General features: G+C 45.2%; 1 protein-coding gene across 2 annotated transcripts in view; it reads right to left on the bottom strand.

Moving 5' to 3' along the window:
• The window catches only part of BACE2 (beta-secretase 2), an 88762-nt gene that overhangs the window by 48782 nt on the left and 15667 nt on the right, over nucleotides 1-24313 (bottom strand). For both annotated transcript variants that reach the window (XM_081074545.1, XM_081074544.1), the window contains exon 2: nucleotides 2292-2380. In XM_081074545.1, the coding sequence (XP_080930671.1) occupies nucleotides 2292-2380 (89 nt within the window). The remainder of the gene's footprint in view (nucleotides 1-2291; nucleotides 2381-24313) is intronic.

The following is a 24313-nucleotide window of genomic DNA, read 5'->3' as shown; positions in this document are numbered from 1 at the left end:
GTGGGTGCCGGAATCGGGGTACAGACAGGAGCCGGGCAGCAGGAAAGACGTGGGGCTAGGACTGCTTTACCAGGAACATGCACATTTCTTACACAGCTTTAAAATACACTGAGTTTGCCAGGAGTGCAAGTACTGTGTGAATCGAGGGAAGGTGATACTTGGGGGCGGGGGGGGGTGGAGCTTTACCAAGATTCTTCACTGACTTGGAAAATCATGTCATCAACCCAAGCTGCTCTGGTGTCTGGGTCCATTTCAATCGGCTTTTATCTGTCCACACTGGGCACGGCATGCCATGCCCGTGGTGAGGCTCACAGCCTCGGGCATCACCTATGACGTCATGCACCTCCCACTACAGTCTAACCAGAGTGTTTCCCTACTGAGGCACTGATCACCTCCTTGTATTCTCCCCTGTACTACACCAGATGGCTCCGTTGGTTAGAGCACAAGCTCTCAACAACAAGGTCGCCGGTTCAATTCCCACATGGGATGGTGGGCTGTGCCCCCTGCAACTAAGATGGAAAACGTCAACTGGACCTGGAGCTGAGCTGCGCCCTCCACAACGAGATTGAAGGACAACGACTTGGAGCTGATGGGCCCTGGAGAAACATACTGTTTCCCAACATTCCCCAATTTAAAAAAAAAAAATTAATAGGGGTGAGGTGGGGTACTGGGGCTGAAGGTTTGGGAACTGCTGGCCTAGAAGCTTGACTGTGGGCAGGTGTCTTGGCCTCTGGACCTCTTGTGTGACACGAGTAAAAATGAGAGGTTTGGACCAACTGGATGTTCTGATCCATGATGAACCAGTTCATTCAGAGTAAGCAGTCGGGGTGAGGGGTGGCTTGCAACAGAGGATTTGGATGAACCACCTTCTGGACAGGGGAAAAGGTAGCTGAGGCATCATAAGCCCCTCACCTGCACAGAGAAATAACCCTCCCCCAGGTCACACCTACTGTGGTTACAGCACAGCTTCAGGGCACATAGTAGTCTCCATCACAAAGCACTCACTGTCCAGGTGTTTCATCCTGGAATATCGATGATGAAAGGTGACCAATACACTGAGTCATAAACTAAGCTATAGGTTCCTTGAAGAAGGGCCCAATCAGATATCTCTTTAGCCCCCGGAGGCCCCATAAAGCCCTAGCCACCACTCCCCTCCACCTCACACACAGGAGACCACACCTGTTTGTGCCACCAAATTGGAGACCAAGAGGTGGTACTGGCAGAAGACAGATGGGAACTCCTCTCGGCCAGCAAGGCAGCCTACTTGATGAAAACTGCCCGGGATTTTCAGAAGCTTTTCCCTCCTTTCCCCGCCCTCTCAGATAAGCTGGGATTTCATCCCCAGAACAAAAGACTGTGGACCAGGAAAGTGAGAAAGGGAAGACACGAAGAGGGTTGATAGCAGAGAAATGATGTGGCACTCGCGAGTCTGTACACAGTCCCTGAAGTTTTTTTCCTGTTGAGTAGGATTCAATAGCCACGTGTCAGCACACTTGTTTGATCTGTTGAGTTTAAATTATAGGGTCATAAAAGTAGAAGTGAAATCAAAGTGTGCAGCTATTAGAGCAGTTACTGCCCCCCCTACCCCCCTCCCCCCACACACACATTTCAGGCTCTTCTGGAGCTGAGCACTGACAGGAGGCCTTTCTGGCTGTCCCTGAAGGCCACCCAGGGCTCCTCCCAGGGCTGGACCACACAGAGACCTCCATCCTGGCTCTGCTCTCTTCTTACAACCCCACCCCACAACTGTTAGCTTGAAGCCTGAATGCTTTGTGCTCACACTTATCCTTTCTAAACCAGTCACGGATTTCTCTCACCCAGAAACACCTCTCCACACAGAAATGGTTTCCATGAACCACAACTTAACCCCTACTGAACTACGTGGCAATGCAAAGGTGGCTTTCCAAGCAACCCAGTACCCTGACCGGACGTTGCATACTCAGGTCCAGCACCCGTCTCCCCACTCGAACCCACCTCTGCAAAAAATGTTACAGGACCAAGCACTCCCTGCAGCTCAGGAGTAACCACAACACTGCTATTTGACTTGCATTTTTATACAGCGAATCTCATGAGAATGCACTCAGAGTATTAAGAGAATTTCCTATGGCTTCCCTCAGAATGAACACGTACACATACATATGCATACATACATATAATACACACGAATACATAATGTGCACATATCCCCCTTAAAATGGAAGACTCTTTGGCTGTATTGTTCCAGAGTATTCTGCAGCATTCCTGGGGTGCCCCCAAACCTGGCCACACCCAGCTGTGCACCCATCACTCACCTCTTCGTGTCAAAGTAAGAGTCTATGTAAGAATGCGGGGCCCCAGCCACGGCGAAGTTGCTGCTCCCAGTGTCAACGAGAATCTGCAGCTTTTATTTTTAAGGGGAAATAAGAGAAACCATTAGGTACTTGAATACGGCAACGTTCTTGAATAATTCTAAAAATTAAGTACTAAGAAGAATTTATTACCTGGAAAAAACATTGATTAGAAAAATATTCAAAGCTGTTATAAAATTGACATCTGAACCCAGTCCACTAGGAAGCTTGTGGGCTGGGGTGTGGGAGGAGGGAAAACTGTTTTGTTTCCAATACATAGCGAGCCTTAAAGAAAACAAATTCCGTGAACTCCCTGGGATTTCCTTTTAAGCCATTGGTAATCAATAACAAGGTGGAGCCCTTTCTCACCGAGGGCTGTTGTCACAGGTGTCGTTCTTTAGTTTTAACGATGTGTAATTTTCATATAACGAAAATGCAAGTTCTTAGATTTTCCACTGATGAGTTCATACGTGGTACACACCCAAACCAAGATGCAGAAACTTCCACTTATTCCCAAAAAGTGCCTTTATGCCCCTTGCCAGTCAGTCCCTCCTCTTCTCCATTTTGGGACTTGGGTTGTCATGGGTTGGTTTCACCGGTGCCTGGATGTCACAAGTGGGTCTTTCGCTGAGTCTGGTTTCCTCTGCTCAGCACGGTTTTCGCATTTTTCTGATGCTGTGGTGGGTCAGTGTTTTCCCATTGAGTGGGATTCTTTTGCACGGATATACCTTGTACAACTTGTCTATCGCCCTCTTGATGGGTATTTGGAGTTGGTTCCCCTCTCAGGCTATTCTGAACAAAGCGGCTAGGGACATTCCTGTATACGTGTGTTTGAGGACCTGTCTCCATTTCTGTTGGGTAAAGACCTAGGAGTGAAACTTGTTGGATCACAGGGTAGATGGATTTTTACCGTTTTAAAAAAACTGCTGAACGGTTCTCCAAAGTACATACAGCACGTTACACCCTGCAAGCAGTGGATTCATGGTTCCTTTGCTTCATTTGCTCCGGGTCCTCCCCAAATTTAGTATTGCTGGTCTCTTTTATTACGGCCATTCCAGTGCATATGGAAAGGTCCCTCAGTGTGGGTTTACCTTGCAGTTCCCTGGTGACCAGTGATACCATGCAGTTGCACTGTGTTTTAATGGTTTCACCCATCTTGCTGAGGAAATAATGATATGCAAGGGCAGGGAGTATATATTATCCATCTTTTTATGCCCAGCCTCTATCCCAAGGCCAGACACACAGCCAAATGCTTACAGAATAAAGGACTGACTATCTTTTAGAAAGAAGCAAAGAATATGTACATATAAGCCCAAAAGTTGATAATCAAGTTGAAAAAAACCTGTAGACAAGGAAATCAAAACAGGAAAGCTTCTACCTACGATTGTCTCAGTGATTATGAGGTCAATATCCTCAGTTTTGCCAAATCCAGTGTCTTTGGTCTTCCTCTTACGTGACCCATCAGCAGAATCTGACTCAAGCCATTCATTCCTTCCTCCTGGAAATACGTCCTTCACTTTGGGTTCCAGGACACTACACTCCCCTACTTTTCCAACCTCCCATCTCAGTCTCCTGGCTGGGTGCTCCTCATCTCCTGGTGCTGGAATTTACCGTTGTTCAGCTCTGGACCCACTCCTGGGCTCCAGGCACACTCACCCCCATGGTGACTCACTGAGTCCCACAGCTGCAAATGCCATCCGAATGCCAAGGACTCCCAAAGCTCATCCCAACCTGGGCCTCCTCCCGGAGCTGTAGGCTGTACTCAACACCTCCACCTGTTGTTCTAATGGGCACTGGTAGGGGTCAAACTGTATCCCCCAAATAGACACATCAAAGGCCTAAACCCCAGGACCTGCAAATGTGACCGAATTTGGAAATAGTGTCTTTGCAGATGGAATTAGCTGAGATGAGGTCATGCGGGTGGGTCCTAATCCAACAGGACTGGTGTCCTTATAAGAGGAAAATGCCATGTGAAGACGCAGACGTGCAAAGAACATCATGTGACAACACAGCGAGAGACTGGAGAGACACAGATGCAAGCCGAGAAACGCCAAGGCTCGACGGCCGTCGCCGGAAAGTGGGAAAAGACCAGGAAGGATTCTACCCAGAGTCTCGGAGGGATCACGCCCCTGCTGACCCCTTGATTTTCGATTTCTAGCCTCCAGAACCGTGAGAACAAACTTCTCTTGTTGTAGGCCAGCCAGTCTGCGGTGTAAGTTATGGCAGCCCCAGGAAACAAACCTACCGCCTCAAGTCTGACATGCCCAGAGCAGAACTCCACCAGCCTGCTGCCCCCACGGACGGCGCCATGTCACTCAGCGGTGGCTGCATCATGTCTGCTCCGGCCCAAGAGCTGGGAGTCCTCGGTAGCGCCCCTGCTTCCGCATGGCCCACGTCCAGTCCGTCAGGAAATCGTGTTGGCTCTACCTTCAGGTTCTGTTGGGCTCCAGCCTGCTTGTCATCACCTCCACGGGACCAAGGTGGTCAATGCCACGATCGTCCCCCACCCTTCCCACCAGTCTCCCCACATACTTCCATGGTCTACTCCCAAGCAGCAGCCACCGCGACAATTAGTGTACAGGCCAGAGCTTGCCAGTCCTCTGCCCTCCCAAGGCTTTGGATGTCTCTCCGTGTAACAGCCCAGATCCATACCTGGCTGCCAAGTCCCTTGCCTATCCCCCGACCACACTCCATCCCCATCACCCTGGCTGCCACGCTGTTCCATGAACACTCCTGATGCTCTCAACTGGGGCCTCTCCACCGGCTGCTTCTGCCTATGTGGGTACCTGTGTGGCACATACGCCCTCCCTTCCTTCCAGGCTTTATTCAATGGGTACTTCTCAAAGAAGCCCACCCTGGTCCCACTTTGCAGCTCCCAGCCCCCGCCAGCACTGCCTTCCCCTCCTCCCTTTGCTCCCGTAACACGCCCCACCTCCAGCACAATGACAGCCGTGGCAGACACGTAACAGCACCGACTGTGTGCCAGGGTCTCCGTGCTTCATACACTCAGTTGACTCTTGAAGAACATGGGTTTGGACTGTGTGAGTCCACTTACATGTGAGTATTTTTTCAATAGATAAATACAATACTGTGAATGTATTTCCTTTTTCTCATAGTTTTCTTATTAACATTTTCTTTTCTCTAGCTTACTTTAATGTGAGAACACACTGGATGATACATATAACATACCAGCATGTGTTGATCCACTGTTTATGTCATCAGTAAGGCTGCTGGTCAACAGTGGGCTATCAGGAGTTACATTTTTGGGGAGTCACAAGTTAGCCATGGATTTTCAACTGCATGGGAGTGGGTGCCCCAAACCCTGAGCTGATCCAAGGTCAACTGTATGAACTTGTTGACTCCTCACAGCAGCACTGTCATCAACCCCTTTCACAGATGGGGAAACTGAGGTGCGGAGAGGCTCATGCAGGGCTGAGAGGCAGAACTGGGGCTCAAACCCAGGCTGTCTTCCTCCAAATGCACTCTCTCAGCCCGACTTACCCACTTCCTAGGCCCTGCGAACTATCTTCTAAGTCACTCATCCTACCCTTCCCTGTACGCCCTCCACCACTGGATGGAAGCTCTGTAGGGCAGGGACTTTTGCTGCTCATTTTATCTCCAATGCCCGGAACAGGGATAGGCCCTCAAATATTTGTTGAATGAACAACTAACTTATTCTCAAAATCAAAGACACTAACGTTTCCCTTGGTACAAAGAAAATACAGATTCAGGCAACAAGCAAACAAACAAACAAGGTGCAGCCATGCACCTGAACGTGCTGTGTGCCCTTTTGCAGAGGCACAGTTTGGGGTTGTTGGGCAAATTCAACATGGGCCCCTAGTCCTCACCACCCGTCATGGATTGAAATGTTTCCTGGAGGCAAGATGAACTTGTAAAGTTGCTTGGGTGAAAGCAGGAGAGAAGTGAAGTAACAAAGGATGGGAAATATAACAAAATTCCTTCATGAGGCAAATCAGAGAATTTCAGGCCTTTCAAAGAAGAGAGCGTGGCTGTTAAGCAAGACACATTGAGGACCTAAAAAAATTGCAGTGAGAAGTACTTTTTCTCAGTCATTAAAAAGCACGGATAATAAAAGCTACTAATTCCTGAACCAACATCTTTCCTCTCCACACTCGTGTCCAATGAGGAAAGCATGCCATTTTTACGTGTTTCCTGGGTCTCTCAGGCAACCACACACCCAACAGCCCAGCAGGATGTGTGTGGAAAGGCCAGGCCGCTTGGCAGCCCAGATTCTCAGGCTGGCATTCCACCCTAAGCTCTTCCACAACAAGGCGTGTCAAAGTAGACACAGGACTATTGATCTTGGCACAATGGTCCCAGTGACGGGGCACTGTCTCTGTAGACATTTCACTCTTCTTTCCTGGGTGTGGAATTCCACCCACAGCCTCTGCCTCATATTAGGACCTAGTCCAGTCTTTTTACACACCCCCATTCTCACTTCTGCCATGCTGCACACTGTCCCCACTTGACAGAGGCAGGGGACACAAAAGCAGAGAAAGTTACACTGAAACACAGACTCCATTATTTTACACAACGGCCTAGGCGTTCGGTACAACCATCTTCCCCAGCCAGTTCGACAGAAGCCAGCTTTCAAAAAAATTCAATTCAGAGTCACGGCTCGGCAAAGCTGGTTACCACCTGGTCGTTCCTAGAACATATGATGTGAGGAGACGAATTGCCCCAATAAATGAGGCAGCCACGAAGCCAGGCCAGGGACGGCTATCCAGGGAGCAGTAAACGCTCCTGGTTGCGCTTCTAGTAATGTCTCTAAGCAGCGAACAAGCCAACACCTTTTTCTGCTTGGTGACACTGCCAACAGACATTTCTCAGGTAGATTGCTCCCCAGGGCCACGGCTCCCTTTTTGCAAGTAGTCTCAACCACAAAGGAAAGAAAGAAAAAATAATGCCACTTGCCCTATAATTGTACACGACCCACTGAGAAAAGACTGAAACACAAGGGTTCAGGGTACAGGCTTCTTCTGGACACCTCGGCCCACTCACCTGCTGCTTCCTTCTTCACAAGAACTTCCAGAATCCTTTCCTGCCTCCTGGGGTTCAACTCCATGCACACATAAGACACTTTGTTCAGTCCCGTAAGGAGCACTGAATATACAGACACGGTCTCAAATTCGGGGGCTGTTTTGCCCATTCGAAGCACAAGTGAAAAAGACTCAATGAAGCACATAAGAAGAACATTACCCACACTCCACAATGAGGAATGCAGATATGTGGCAATTTTATGACCACCCCCCACCACCAAAACACAAACTTTCTTCTTTGGCATATCCTTCTTCGACAACATTCTCCAGTCCCACCCAAACTTGCAAAAGATTTTATGAAATAATCATGAAACACGGTAAACCATTATGCACACGTTATGGGTGGGTGGAAACTGGACCCATTTCAAAGGTGAATGGTTCTTTCTCCCATGTCTGGAGGGCAGTGCTGCCTTCCAGTCAGCAATGGCTCGTCACTTGCTGAGCAGTGACAGGCACGCAAAGCCTGCGATCAAGTGGCACTCCACCAATCAGAGCATGAGTCTGGGCAGTTCCTTCTGCGTGTTTGTCTGCTTTGTCATCCATGAAGCGGGTGGCCAATCACTGTCCTGGGGTGCATGGGAGGGGTAAATGCAGTCACGTGAGTTAACTGAAAGTTCCTGAGAGAGAGCAATGATTGCTAGCACTGATCACATGTGCCATTTTTAGCAGGAGCCGGGAAGACAGGGCATTGGTGGCCATCACACAACAAACTCCAGGAGGTCCTAAGGAACCTCGGGCCAATGGCTGCTTACAGAGTGATTTGAATGGAACAGATTCCTTTGGGAATGTTGCAGGGGACAGTCAGGACTTGGCTGCTATGCCTTGCTCTGCCTAGATAACGCTTACTCATTTTTAACATGGAACATTTTGTAGGGGTTTATTTTCCTCCTTTTGTTTTGGTGCATTTTGGCATCTTTTATTGTCTTCTAAATTCTCCAATTTGCCTATCTTTGCTCTCCTACATTTGCTTGAGGATAAAATCCTCTTTCTTTGTCTCTCTATCTGATGGTCCCCATAGCGACAATAGAATCACTAATCCGCCCTTCCTAAGATGGGCAGGCCCTGCACGTGAGCGTGAGCTCCGTGTGGGAGTGGAGGGAAAGCAGAGGGAAAGCGGCTGAAGAAGGCAAAAGCTGCCAAGAATGTGGAGCGAGTTCACCAGGCCAAATTCCTGATAGATTTGTGCAAAAAATTTATTTACGTTTTCTAGAATTGGCTAGGCTGGGCTGCTTTAATTAATGTCCCAGCTGCTCTATAAAATAACCACACAGTCAGCTCTTAAATGTCCAAGGATAATCAAAGTTTGAAGCAAAAAGACGGCCGAGTTTGTTGGTGTCCACCACACATCCTGGCACTCACTCCAGCTTCTGGGGCTTTCTCTACCAATAGACGCAAGCCCCTCCAGGGTCCAGGGCAGGCCAGGGAGTGAATGCAGCTGGGGGCAGCCCTCCCCACCAAATACACAAGAGCTGACGGACTGAGACCTGCCAGGTAACTGTTCCAAGTGTGCCTGTGGCACCTCCCAGAAATCTGCAGCTGAGCCCAGATGCCCTCAGCTCCTCCTTCCTGCCTCCCTTCCCTGCCCTCCCCCCCCCCCCAGTGTCTCAGGGTAGGGAGAAACAAGGAAAAGTTGATTCAGGCAAACCTTGTCTATGCGCCCCAAAGACCAAATACTGAGGGTGCCAAAAAAGAAATGTATACACATTTTACGAAAGGAAAACTGTATTAAAATTGTAAAACTCAATATATGTGGATAACAAAAGATGAATACAAGCCACATTTGACTTCTGCAATTACAAGAGGTGCTCAAAGTGGTTCCCATCAGCGTCCAGACACTTCTGATTACAGCGAACTACTGCTTGAGCAATGTTGATCAAAGTGTCCACTTGTAAATATACATTTTTTTGCACCCCCGGTATACTTTAACTTAGAGACGCTCAATGAAACAAAAACAGGAAAGCTATGAGCCTAGCAGGGCTAAGAACTGCCTGCCACATGTCCAGGCCTGGGCCTGCCTGCTACTGCCCCTTCTTAACCTTCTGTTGATTCCTCCGCTGGTAACCACACAGAAAGGCATTGGCTAATTGCTGCAATAAGGTAAAATGCTGCATTAAAGGGAAGAACTGGGTTATGTGCCTCGTTAGTGATTAGCAGCCTGCGATTTCTCAGATCACTGTCTCTGTTTCAGTAGGTTAATAGGAAAATTAGCAGATCATTTAAATAATGCCTCATTTAACACAACGATTCCTAATTACACGAGAGGCCCATCTGCTGAAGTCTGCGGCAGACGCACCCATGGCGGTGGCCTTTCCCGCCCAGCCACGGGGCTGTTTGCCCAGTTACTGCACGTGATTACCGCTGCCCGTCCCGATATTCAGGTCCTTTCAGTGCTTTGATTCTAGAAGTGAACCTCATTTACTTAAACACATCTGGTTGAAGAAAGCAAAAATCATCGCCATACACCATTTCTCCATACCCTAAAATTAACAGTGTTTTTATAAAGAAGAGGGGACTTCATTTGCAAAGGGTCTACTTAACACAGATGCTTAACTAAGAGGCGCTTGGTCATTCAGTTTATTCAGTCTGTGTGTGTGTGTCTGTGTGTGTGTGTACACGCACGTGCACATATACTTGTGCTTTCACTACTGCCCCATGGGCTCTACTAGGAAAACACGTATCCAGAGCCATGCAATTCTCTGGCTCCTTCTGGAAAAACCACAACTGCCCAGTGGATGTGTGTGGGGAGGAGCCTGGGCTTGGTGCCTGGTTCCAGAATGTGGTGCCAGTTTTCCATGGAGTGTCTGGCCGGTGAAGCTGACTGAGGGTTGAGAGCAGAATGTAGGCTGTTGGGGGTTGGTGTGGGGTCGCTGTTCGCAGAACCTGAAAGTTATTTCCAGATCAGAATCCTCTGCTCCTGAAACCTGTCACTGAGGGTGGTGGGATGATTACAGAAAGGCAGGGTACTCCCTGAATTCTGAAACTTTGCAAACCACCCATCCCTGTTAGGAAGAACGTAGAGGGTAAGGTGGGGAGATTTCAACACACAATACATACCCTTAAATATGCTGGCAAAAGTTGTCCATTACTAGGAGGTTGGTTTCAAGTTCATTTTCTACGTATGGTCCCAGGACATACTGTGCACTGTCTCTAAAGTAGAGTAGCATGAAAAATACCAGCTTAGGGTCTGTTAGACCTGAATTCTGTTAGAATCTGAGCCCTGGCTTAGTCTCCTTTTGGCTGTGGAACTTCAGGTAAATAATACACCTCTCTGAGCCTCTGTGCCCTCATCTGTAAAGTGGGGTCATGAAGACTTGCTCTGGGAAGCACATGAGATAATATGTGTACGAGGCACCCAGAATAGTGCCTGGCACACGGAGATGTTTTAATTTCCCAAAGAGGGGTGTGACTCTGCCTTTCCTCTTGTTACAAGGCTGACTTCTGTCACTGTGCCAAACACGACTTGCATCGAATTACCCACCAGACTTTCACTGGAGTCTCTGCATTGCAGCTAGCCTGGACGCAGATCAGGAGTGGCGTGCAGAAGCTCTGGAACTGGCACAGTGTGTGCAGCCATCCACCCTGGTGCACGGAGACTGGTCTTGCTGCTGGTGATGCCGAAATGGACATGACCATGTGCTGAAATGTTTGGGAGGGACCCGTATGTGGGCAGCACCCACACTGGGCTGGAACAAGGCGGTTCCATCCAAAAGGCTCTAATCCCAGGGCCACTGATACTGTTTTCACCCTGCCTGCCTTTTCTTTCCCCACCCCGTCCCCTGGCTCCTCCATTCCCTTTCTCTCTGCCTCCACTTCCATGAATCCGTATGTCCTATCTCTTCTACTTCTGGAATCCTCCTGAAGCTCCTTCTGAGTATGTTCCTCTGTCTCCCCTCACACCTCCTTGGATCACCACAGTGACTTTGTGTTGCTCACTCTGAGCACAGTGCCTGGCACACAGTAGGTGCTCAGTAAAGGCTGTTGAATGAATGAATGGTACCCTAACATCACCCTAACATCCTGTCCTAAGTCCAGTTAGATTGAGTTTTCTGGCCTAGGTTTTCTCAGGGTCCCATGTCCTCCCCAGGGTTTTGGTTACTCGGGGGTCTCCCAATTCCAGAGTCTCCTGAGCTCTAAGGACAATTTTTAACATGAGTGTTAATAGCATTAGTACACTTGGAAAAGAAGGGAAAATCATCCTCGAAACCCACTATCCTAATGAAGTTGTCTGTGGATTTCCAGCTCTCGGTCTCATCCTGACATGTGTGCTGACTCCCGACTTGTTTTCACTTAATATTCTAAGTCTCTACCCTTCCTTTTAGGCTGTTGACACTCGGAGACGACATCCACTTGCAGGGGTGCAATCACACGTCCAGGGCTGCTCCTGGACCAGGGACAGGCAGATCCAGGTCAGAACCTGGAGCTGGTACACCACTGGGCTCAAAGCTCCTGCAGCAGCCTGGTGTCACACCTGAAGCAGGTGTCTGCTTATTTGCCAAGAGGCTGCACATGGTGGCATTTTCTTCAGGGATCACAACATTTAGTGCCTGGTTCTCCGCTTTGAGCAGCCTCTCATCAACCAAGCTTCTGGAAGTCAGAGCTGGAAGCCAGAAAGTGCTGATTTGTTTGCAAAGGGGATAATCGGTGACAGGCGGGCCAGATGCTTCCATCTGCTCGACCAGCCCCTCCTTCTCTGTAGGCAAACTTGGGAGGGGGGCTGGGGAGGCAGAGGAAGAGCGCAGGGGGCACCCTTTCTATGGAGGATGTCATGCCCAGGGCGGTTCCCTTGGCCTCTGAGGTTCCCCAATCTACCTGCTGGCAGGACCCAACCCCAATGACTGAGGAATGAAGGCGATATTTACAGTCATGAGTGAGAGTCCCAAGGCTGGACCTCGTTCACTGAAGCCAGTAAAAATAATGATCCTTCTTCCCATGGAAAAGAAGATGCCCACTAAACTGGTTCTTGGAAAGCACTATTAAAAAGGACAAAGCAGGTTTGTCCCTGTCTTTTGGTGATTGTGGGGGAAGGGGGACAAATAAGGAAACTTCTACTGACACAGGGCAAGCTAGCCTTTTCTTCCCCAAAGAGACAACTAAAGCCACTCCCCCAAACCCACTACACCTTTCCAGGGATTTTAGGAGATGTCACTGAAGCAAAAAGTCAGCTCTTTTTGCACATCTTCCAAAAGAGTTTAAATAGATTCTCATCAAAGATGCAATGTCTTAACTCAGAATGTTTCTGGAGTTTCACTAAATGTTCCGTTATGCTTAAGAGTCGGTAATAGCGATTGACAAGCAATTTCAGGTCTGAATTTTCAGAAACAATACATGGGATCAACTTCACCCTGGTTCTCAACATTAAAATACTGTCAGGTTTTGGTAAATGTTTAAAAAATTAACAAATAACGAAAAAGCATCTACACTCACTGCAGCAACAGACAAGATTTTCAAGTTGCTATTATTAAAAAATGGTTACACCTCCCTATTATTCTAGGTATTAAGATTCATTTTTTAAAAATTGTGGTAAAATACACATAACATAAAACTTACCATCATAACCATTTTTAAGTGTACAGCTAAGTGGTAAGTACATTCATCTTGTTGGGCAACCACCGCCACTGTCCATCTCCAGGACGCTTTTCATCTTACGAAACTGCAATTGTCCCCATTAAACAACAAGTCCCCATCCCCAACGCCCCCAGCCCCTGGCACCCACCAGTCTACTTTCTGTCTCTATGAATTTGACTACTCTAGGGACCTAATAAGTGGGATTATACAGTATTTGCCTTTTATGACTGGCTTTTTTCCTAAGCATAATGTCCTAAAGGTTCATTCCTTGTAGCCATGACTTCCTTCCAGAGGCTAAATAGCAATCCACTGTATGTACAGACCACATTTTTCTTTAATCCATTTATCTATCAATGGACACTAGTTGGCTTCCACCTTTTGGTCATTGTAAATAGCACAGGTGTGCAAATATCTGTTTGAAATCCTATTTCAAGTCTTTTGGCAAGACTTTTTTCTTTTTTCAATAAATATTTAGTGAGCAGCTACCACATTCCTGGGCCATGGAGATGAAAAAGATATAGTAATTTTTACAGAATTCCCCACCTAATGTTCATACAAAACAATCAGCCTTCTCTTTTATAATGGTTTTCAGTTTCTGTTGAATTGACTAATGGACTAATGAGGAATAAAGCACAGGTAGCTATAGGTGATTTATTTGAGGTTTATCCGCTGAATTAAAAATGTAGGAAGTCTGTCTTAGCCACAGCAATCAGACAAGTAAAAGAAATAAAAGGTATCCAAATTGCAAAGGAAGAAGTAAAACTATCATGATTTGTAGATGACATGATACTGTATGTACAGAACCCCAAAACTTCCACCAAAAAACTATTAGAACTCATAAATGAATTCAGGAATGTAATAGGATACAAAATTAATATTTGGAAATCAGTTGCATTTGTATATACTAATAACAAACTATCAGAAAGAGGAATTAAGAAAACAATCCCATTTACAATTGCATCAAAAAAATACCTAGGAATAAATTTAAACAAGAAGGTAAAAGACCTGTACTTAGAAAATTATAAGACATTGAAGAAAGAAAATGAAGAAGATACAAATACATGGAAGGATATACCATGCTCATGGACAGAAAGAATTAACATTGTAAAAATGTCCATACTACCTAAAGCAATTTATAGATTCAAGACAATCCCTGTCAAAATACCAATGTCATTTTCCACAAAACTACAATAATCCTAAAATTTATATGGAACCATAAAAGATCCCGAATAGCCATGGAAGTCTCGAGGAAGAAGAACAAAGTGGGAGGTTTGCTGCCTGATATCAAATTATACTACAAGGCCACACTGATCAAAACTGCATGGTACTGGCATAAAAACAGACACATAGGTCAATGGAACAGAATAGAGAGCCCAGAAATAAACCCATACCCATCTGATCGTTTAATCTCTGTCAAAGGAGGCAAAAATATACAATGGGGTGAAGACAGTCTCTTCAATAATGGCACTGGGAAAACTGGGCAGATACATGCAAAAAAATGGAACTGGACCACTTTCTTAATACCATGGAAAGAATAAACTCAAAATGGATTAAAGACTTAAATGTAAGACCCGAAACCATAAAACTCCTATAAGAAAACATAGGCAGTAAACTCTCCAACACTGCTCTTAGTAATATGTGTTCTAATACATCTCCTCGGGCAAGGGAAACCAAAGAAAAAATAAACAAATGGGACTACATCAAACTAAAAAAATTTTGCACAGCAAAGGAAATCATCAATGAAACAAAAAGACATTCTACTGAATGGGAGAAGATATTTGCCAATGATACATCTGATAAGGTGTAAAGGTGGATTTGGATAATATCCAAAATTTGTAAAGAACTCACACAACACCAAAAAACCAAGCAATCCAACTTAAAAATGGACAAAGGACCTGAATGGACATTTCTTCACAGAGGACATATAAATGGCCAATAGACACATGAAAAAATGCTCAACATCACTGATTATTAGAGACATGCAAGTAAAAACCACAATGAGATACCACCTCACTCCTGTCAGAATGGCCATTATCAACAAATCACAAAACAAGTGTTGGTGAGGCTGTGGAGAAAAGGGAAACCTCGTGCACTGTCAGTGGGATTGCAGATTGGTGCAGTCATTATGGAAAACAGTTTGGAGGTTCCTCAAAAACTTAAAAATAGAACTACCTTATAACCTAGCAATTCCACTTTTGTGTATTTATCCAAAGAAATCCAAAACACTAATTCAAAAAGACATATCTATCCCTATGTTCATTGCAGCATTAGAGTAGCCAAGATATGGAAGCAACCTAAGTGTCCATCAACAGACAAATGGATAAAGAAGAGGTGGTACATATATACAATGGAATATTACTCAGCCATAAAAAAGAATGAAATCTTGCCATTTGCAACAACATGGATGGACCTAAAGGGTATTATCGTAAGTGAAATAAGTCAGACAGAGAAAGACAAATACTATATGATCTCACTTATATGTGGGATCTAAAGAAAATAAATGAACAAACAAAACTGAAACAGATTCATAAATGCAGAGAACAAACTGATGGTTGCCCAGATGGAGGGGGGTTGAGAGGGCGGAGTGAAAAGATGAAGGGATTAAGAAGCACAAATTGTCAGTTACAAAATAGTCATGAGGACAAAGTATAGGGAATATAGTCAATAATATTGTAAGAACTATGTATAGTGCCAGAATGGGTACTAGACTAATCGGGGGTTCACTTCACAAATTACATAAATGTCTAAACACTGTGCTGTATACCTAAAACTAATATAAAATAATATTGAATGTCAACTGTATCTGACAAATTAAAAATTAAAATACTACTTTAAATTCCATAATAAAATAAATTAATCAGCCCTTTGCCCTGCCACTCAACACACACAAAAAAACACCTGTTTATTATGACATTTGTCAAGCTACCATAACCAATTTTAATACTGTGTAAACCACGAAAGAATTAGGAAAGTAAATTTCCTAATAGGGAAATGGACTGCCAATCACACAATCCACTATTTTGAATTATGCGTACACATGACTAAATAATGACAACACAGTATTTTAAACTCTCCCACCAGTGGCTTTGCTAGGTTAGCATGTCGCATTCATTCTATGAAAATACACGTACGATACTATCAAAGTGCTTTGAAAGCAGAAAACGCGATTTAAGTCACAAAGATATCAACAACTGAAACACTGGTGACTGTATATGAGTATGTGAATGATATTTAATCTAAGTTCCCTCCTATTCAGCTCAATGTGGAACTGTGGTCCAGCCTTTCCCTGACATCTTAAAATCTAAACTGTTATTTCTATTTTACCTAATCTCTTTGCATGCTGATGTGATCTGCCCACACTGGGACTGTGTCACACAGAAAGGCCATTGTTTTCCGGTTTGCTACCCTGTGCGACTTTCAGGCCAGCCACTTAAGGAACAGGCGATTTCTATGTGGTTTGTAAAAAGCTTTGATATTTTTTCCTTGTTAAACCCACGAGAAAAATAAAGGTATTTTAACAGGCGTATAGCGATCAAAGATATCATTCTCTGCTAAAAAGATTTTTTAAAGCCCTTCCAAGTAAATTCCTCTCAGGAAAGACCTTAAATCTCCATTGATCTCCTCATATTTATGGTGTCCAGCTATTCTGAAAGAATGCTAACCCAAGAGAAATGACAGATGCTTCCCTCTTTGACTTCTATACCAGCGAAATACAGATGTTTTCTTCATTAGGGTATAGAATAGTCACACAGAAATCTTCCAGAACACTCTAGAAATGGGAAAAATTAAGACTCAGCGAAAAAAAACCAAAGGCAACATATTAACCTTGCAAAGGTCTCCAACATATATGTGAAGCTCTTCTATATTATCATTAAACATGTTTGATGCAGCGAAAGTAGAGACAGATATTAGGCACCTTCTCCTAATTCCAGCCTTTTGCCATGGGCACTGGACCCACTCCATCACCCACTCAGGACACAACATGCCCTCAATTCCCCCATCTGTCTTCTGAATTATCAGTTTCTTCCTTCTCTACCAGAATCACTTCCCCCACCTGCTTCCAAGCAGACTGTTATATTTCCCATCTTGAGAAAGTCAACACCCCATCTCTTCTTCCAACCCCAGCCCAGTTTCTCTGCAGTCCTTTTACAACAAAGCCCCTTGAAAGAGTCGACTGCACTCAGGGTCTCCAATCGAATCCTCCCTTCCTCACTAGAAGGCACCATCCCACCACCCCGTGGAAATAGCTGTTCTCCATATCAGTCGTGATCCTTAGGTGCCAAAGCAAACCATTGGACCTTCTCTCTCCGGGCCATCACGGGATCTGGGACTGTCCATGAGTGACTCTTGGCTCCCATGACACTGCCATCTTCTAGTTCTCCCATCTCCCTAGCTGCTTCTTCTCAGTGCCCTGGGGATTCCTCCATATCTCCCCAACCTCTAAGTTTTGGGGTGTATCATGGCGCGTCCTTGGAGCTCATCTCCTCTGTCTAGACTCACCACAGGGGATTGTCTCCCTCTAACCCCGTGGCTTTACACGTCTCCTCTACACAGCTGACTCTCAAATTTAGGTCTCCATCGTGGACCTCTTGCTGGAATGCCAGACTCATATGTGGCTGTTACTGGACCACTCACCTTGGACCTTGGAAAAGGCATGTCAATTTGGCATTTCCAAAACTAATCTCCCAATTTACCTTCTCAACCACGAAACTCTCATCAAGTGCAACCCCACCCCCATTTCTCTCAGCTCCTCTCCCCCAACTCCCCCATCGTGCTTGGGGTTCCTTGGAACCCAAGCACATGTTCTTCTCAGAACTGTTGCACTGGCTGTTCCTTCTGCCTCAAATACCCTTCCCCACAGATCTCACCTTCCCTCTTTCTTCAGGTCACTGCCTCCTCTTTAGAGATGCCTTCCCTGGCCATCTTATGTAAATTAGTAATACTTCCCCACTCCCAGCATGCTTTTGCCCATGTTTTAATGTTTTTTTTATAGTATCATCACCATCTAACAACAATGTGTTTACTTGGCTTGTCTGTCTCTTCCCTGTAAAATGTCAGATCCTGGAAGGCAGGACTTTTTGTTATTCCTTTTGTGGCTCATTGTGGTGTCTTCTGTGCCTAGAACAGGGCCGAGCAAGTATGGAGTACACAGGGAATATTTATTGAACTCATTCAGTCACATGTGAATTACAGTAACTGCCTTCACAAAACAATAACCAAACTCAATCACTAGACTAGACTTTACTAAGAAATACAAAAATTGAAGAAATGAATGTTAGGATCATTGCTTTGTCCACTGCAATCATTCCAGGAGTTAAAACTATGGAATCTCCAACCTAGAGACTGGCGCGTGGAACCCATACATTTAACAAGGTCCCAGGCGACTAATTTCAGCCAGGTATGGGTGTCCCTGGTGCGGTTGGTCGTCCTGTAATGCAGCACTGCCCTACAAAACCATCCCAACAGGAGGTCAGATTTCTGCTGGATGCCTCAGTGATGAGAAGCTCATTACTTTATGCCCCAACTTTTGCCAACTTCAGGGCATTCGTTTTAGAACATTCTTCCTTTCTCAGTTTAATTCTAGAAATGTTTCTTGAGGATCTACCCTTTGCCAGGCATAATGGTCCATCTTGGGCAAGAGGGAGTCGGTGCCTGTCCCCAGGGAGTTTCTACAACTTCTTAGGGTCCCATTTTAAGAGTCCATCCAACCTCATGTCACCTTCCAACAATCCACTAACAAACATCTAGTTATCAATTTCCAGACATGTCAACTAAAAATCACCCATGCCATGATATGTGCAACAGACACCGGATTCTAGGTACACCTGCCCATGTAGCACAAAGACCTGTGAAAATAACTCTTAGTAAAAATTGTATGACATGATTTTACAATTCCCTAAAAACACTAAAAACTATATAAACATCGACATTGAACAAAGATGCGATTTGCACTTGATAGAGATATTTCAGCTCTCCAAAACAGCTCACCCACCAGGGCCGCTCACTGTTACTATCCAAGTGAAGTTTTAAATCAATCACGTATTAGTTTTCATCACTGACAGAGTAGGGCTTGCTAGTTTGGAAAATATTGATTACTCTTTGAAACTGCCAAAATTAACTCAAATGATTTCTCCCATTGCCAAAGTAGATCTCCCTCAGAAATGAGTGTACATGCAGACTTTGGGTGGGGGGGAAATTCACCACACGATTTCCTGAACTCTGATTTATATGAAGAGTCTTGCAGCCTGACTGCAGAGCGTTGTTAATACGTCCCTAACTAGCACACCCGTCACACTTCTTGGTTCCGGGACAAAGTGGAGATTTGAGCTGGCTGCTCAGTCTTAAATGCTCCCTCCAGGGTCTGCCAGGGTTGGAGATCAATGAGCTCTGAGCCCAGCCGGAGATGAGATCGTAAGAGTCACAGCTGAAAGCCTCATACTCTGAAGTGCCAGGTTCCCTACAAAACGTTTCAATCCTTTGTGTTTCGAGTGCTCAGAAGGGCAGGCAGCTAGATAGTCTTGGCCCCTGGAGAACTGGCTGTAAAAAAAGCCATAATTTTCTGGTTCACCTGAATGTCACGATTTTGCCCCAAGTGGATGTGACTTGATTGGTGAAAAACAAACTTTATTAAATGTGTTTCTCTTTGGTCTACCTTTAGCGTGATAAGAGCCAGTGGTTTCTGATGCTCAGTGTGTTTCTGTTATATGAACATCCATTTATCGAAGAACAAAAGACTTAATAAGACAAATATTTTTTACGGTCCGGAAAATAAGGCCAGGTGGGATCTCACAGCACAGGGACAATTCTGTCCCAGAAGGCCGACCCCAATCCTGCCGACATCAAATGGTTGGGGGAGTGATGATGGAAGAGGAGGGTTGGGAGACCTGCGATGCCTGCGCCCTGGAATCTGACAGGGGTTGAGGCCGGAGCTGGATGGTCACGCATCAGGACCGGATCAGGAGCTGAGATGTCAGCAGGACGTATTAGTTTGCTGGGGCTGCCAACACAAAACTCCACAGACTTGAGCGGCATACACAACAGAAATTCATTTTCTCACAGTTCTGGATGATGGAAATCTGAGATGCCAGCAGGATTGGTTGCCGTGTCCTGTGGCCTCTCTCCTTGGCTCACAGACGTCAGCCCTCTATCATCTCTTCATTTCGTTCATCTCCGCCTCTTATAAGAACACCAGTCAAAGGCTAGGATCAGGGCCCACCCTGACAGCCTCGTTTTAACTTAATTATCCTTTAAGACCCTAAATACAGTTGCATTCTGAGCTGTTGGGGGTTAGGACCTCAACATATGAACTTGGGTGGGGGACACAATTCAGCCCATAGCAGGAACTGGGCCAGCATATGTAGAGACAAGGCCCTGAGGCCCTGCAGACCACACAGTTTCAATCCGAGACCCTGTGGAATACGAACACTGGGAAGATGGAGGTGAGACAGAGTCAACAATTAGGGCTTCTCCAAGGTTCTGAAGCTCGGTACAAGTTGTGATAAAAAAAAATACAGTGAATGTTTAAATAAAAAAAAAATTATTACAGTAAAATACACATTGCCATTAACCTCCCCTCCCCCGCCCCAAATACTACCCCTCGTTTCAGACACACTTATCCCATCATTCTTGCCATTTTCTGAAGTAGTTCTGGAAGTCCTTTTTCGTGTCTTACCGTCACCCTCCATTATGACGACAACCTGTGTCACACATCTGGTATATGGCAATTTTTGTCAAATCAAAACATCACGGTGTGTCTTCATCCACCTTATTTACTGGATCTGGCACCGTGTGACATCTGGCTCTTCCCCAAAGTCAAAATGATTCAGGACATGGAGGCAGTCACGATAGCACAACTGAAGACACTCACGAAAGAGGACTTCCAAAACTGCTTCAGAAAGTGGCAAGAACGATGGGTGTGTTCAAAGTGTGGGGATGCATTTTGGGAGGGATTAATGGCAATATGTCTTTTACTGTAACAAATATTTTATTTAAACATTCACAGTATTGTTTGATCACACCTCATATATTTGCTATAGACCAAGCAAGGTAAACTGAGGCCTGAATTTAAATGCTCAAAGGATTTGGACAGATTCATAAACTCAACAAAGTATCTCTCTCAATGTCATTATCACCAGCTGTGTTATGCAGCACCCTGAAGGAGACGGAGTTTCACGGGAGAAGGTTTGATGGAGGGCTATCCACCGGGGTGGGGTTGGGATGCGATGCGCATGGGCTGAGGTGCCCAGGACCCCGCAGCCGCTGTGAGGACCCTCCCATCCTGGCTTGAAGGGGCAGCCTGGAGCCGGAGCTGGGAAGGCACCCGCCATCAGAAGGGGCAGTCATGGAGGGAAACACAGCCAGGCTCAGCTGTAAGGGAAAATGCGTGGGGTTTGTACACTGCCTGGCTCCTCTTCTCTTGTCCTAAGGGTCCAAAGCGAAGCCAGGAGGAAATGGAACAGAGAGGTACAGTTCGGGGAATTGACCCTCTGACAGGGGGCAGAGGGGCCCATCCCAGGAAAATGCCCTGCTTCCTGAGTCCCGTGGGGGTGCATTGTTCATCTGAGCACCCAGATCAAATGCCTCCTGCTGGGCACTGGGCAGGCCCTCCTGCACCCACAGAGGCATCCTGGCACCTGTACTTCCCCGGCCTCCTCCCTCTGGCTCCCACGGGAATAAGGTGGGGGAAAGGCAGGATGGCAGCAGGAGGGAGGAGGAGGGCATCAGCAGGCTCCACAGCCAGCCTGCCCCCCCCCCCACAAACACAGGTGGAAAGAGATGAGCAGACACTGAGCTGCACCTTGACTTCTGAGATTGTTCCTGAAAAAAGAGGGCGGTGCTGAAACTCACGGGGGTGTAATTCAGACCGGCTGATTGGAAAAAGGGCTAAAGTAGGCCACACCTAGGCACTGCATAGCAATCACTGCTGGGAGATGACATTTATGGGTTAGACAAAGCTTTCAATTGTTCACTTCTATTCTGGGACTGCTCTGGCAGAGGAGCTTATTAAAGAAGGCCACCGGTGTATTCTCCAGAAGGCCAAGTGTCAGGGACAGACCAGCACATGAACAAATGAGTGACTCTCTACCGAGCATCTGTGCTTCTCCAACACCTGGCCCGAGTACCAAGGTATGCTGGCCCCGTTCAGCAGCGGGCAGTTTGTCTTAACCCAAACCAGGCCCACCCTGCCTTACCAGGCTCTCGAGTTTAGACTAGTGACTCTGAAAACTTCAGGATAAACTGCTCATCAAGAAAACTATTTCTACAGACACATGCAAAAAAAATTGAAGCTGGACCACCTCCTTACATCAGCTACAAGAATAAATTCAAAATGGATTCAAGACTTAAATGTAAGATCTGAAACCTTAAACTCCTAAAAGGAAATCTAGAAAGTAAATTTGCAGACATTACCCTTAGTAATATTTTTTCTGATATATCCCCTTGGGCAAGGGAAGAGAAAAAAAATAAACATATGGGATTACATCAAACTAAAAAGTTTTTTCACAGCAAAGGAAATGAGCAATAAAACAAAAAGGCATCCTACTGAATGGGAGAAGATATTTATCAATGATATATCTGATAAGAGGTTAGTATCTAAAATTTATAAAAAACTCATCAACTCCACCAAAAAAACCAAACAACCCAATTAAGAAATGGGAAGAGGACATGAAAAGACATTTTTCTAAAGAGGACATACAGATGGCAAACAGACATATGAAAAAATGCTCAACTTCACTAATCATTAGAGAAATGCAAATAAAAATCAAAATGAGATACCACCTCACATCTGTCAGGATGGCTATCATCAATAAATAAACAAACAACATGTGCTGGAGAGGATCCTCATGCACTGTTGGTAGGATTGCAGATTGGTGCAGCCACTGGAAAACAGTATGGAGGTATCTCAAAAAATTAAAAATAGAACTACCTTATGACCCAGCAATTCCACTCCTAGGTATCTATCCAGAGAAATCCAAAACGCTAATTCGAAAAAATTTATGCACCCTATGTTTATTGCAGCACTATTCACAATAGCCAAGACATGGAAAAAACCGAGATGCCCATCAATAGACAGCTAGATTAAGAAACTATGGTACATTTATACAATGGAGTATTACTCAGCCATAAAGAAGAATGAAATCTTACCATTTGCAACAATATAGATGGACCTAGAGAACATTATGGTAAGTGAAATAAGTCAGACGGAGAAAGACAAATACCATATGATCTCACTTATATGTGGAATCTAAATAATAGAATGAACAAACTAATCAGAAATAATCTCAGAGGTATACAGGAAAAACTAAGGGTTGCTAGATGGGAGGGGGAATGGGGATGAGGGAGAAGGTAAGGGGATTAGAAAGCACGATCGGTAACCACAAGATTGCCACAGGGATACAAAAGACAGTTTGGGGAATATAATCAATAATGTTGTAAAGATTTTGTAGGGTATCTAATAGACACTTGTCTTATCGGGTAGACCACTTCATGGACAGCGTAGGTGCCTGACTGCTGTGGTGTACATTAACTCATTAAAAAAAGAAAGAAAGAAAGAAAGAAAGAAAAGAAAGAAAGAAAGAAAAGGAAAGAAAGAAAGAAAGAAAGAAAGAAAGAAAGAGAGAAAAAAAGAAAGGGAAAGGAAAGGAAAAAAGGAAGGAAGGAAGGAAGGAAGGAGGGAGAGAGAGAGAAAGAAAGAAAGAAAGAGAGAAAAAAAGAAAGGGAAAGGAAAGGAAAAAAGGAAGGAAGGAAGGAAGGAAGGAGGGAGAGAGAGAGAGAGAGAGAGAGAGAGAGAGAAAGAGAGAGAGAGAGAGAGAGAGAAAGAAAGAAAGAAAGAAAGAAGGAAAGGAAGAAAGAAAACTATTTCTGTGTACCCAACCCTGTATGTGTCCATCTGTCACTCGTGTGCCAGGAGGCAGCTTAACACTGTGGTTTGGAGTGCACGGTCTGGGACCAGCCCATCCACCTTCAAATCCTAGCTTTGCCCTCATGAATTGTGTCCTCAGCAATATAACCATCTGTGCCTCAGATTTCTCATCTGTAAAATGGGGGTGGTAAATGGTAAACCCTCACCTTCCTGAACATCAATCAGTAGCTCTAGCAAACTAACCAGAAGGCACTACCTATCTCTAATTTGTTGTTTTTTCCCTTAAACAAGTGAAATTCTTGAAAAGATCTTTACACAGGTATTAATTCTGTTTCAAGGTGAAGGGTGCAAACGTGTTTTTGTAGGCAGCAAACTTCTATCATCTTTGGTAGTAGAAAAGTCAAATAATGATGGAAACATGTAAACACATCATCTTCAAAAAACTCTCTCTATAGCAGGATATTCTTTTGAAAAGCAGTTTCTAACTTGGTGTTCAAACA

Source organism: Rhinolophus hipposideros (assembly GCF_964194185.1).
Source record: "Rhinolophus hipposideros genome assembly, chromosome: 2".
NCBI lineage: Eukaryota > Metazoa > Chordata > Mammalia > Chiroptera > Rhinolophidae > Rhinolophus > Rhinolophus hipposideros.
The sequence above is the reverse complement of the archived record's forward strand: the minus strand, read 5'-3'. Positions and strand labels throughout refer to the sequence as shown.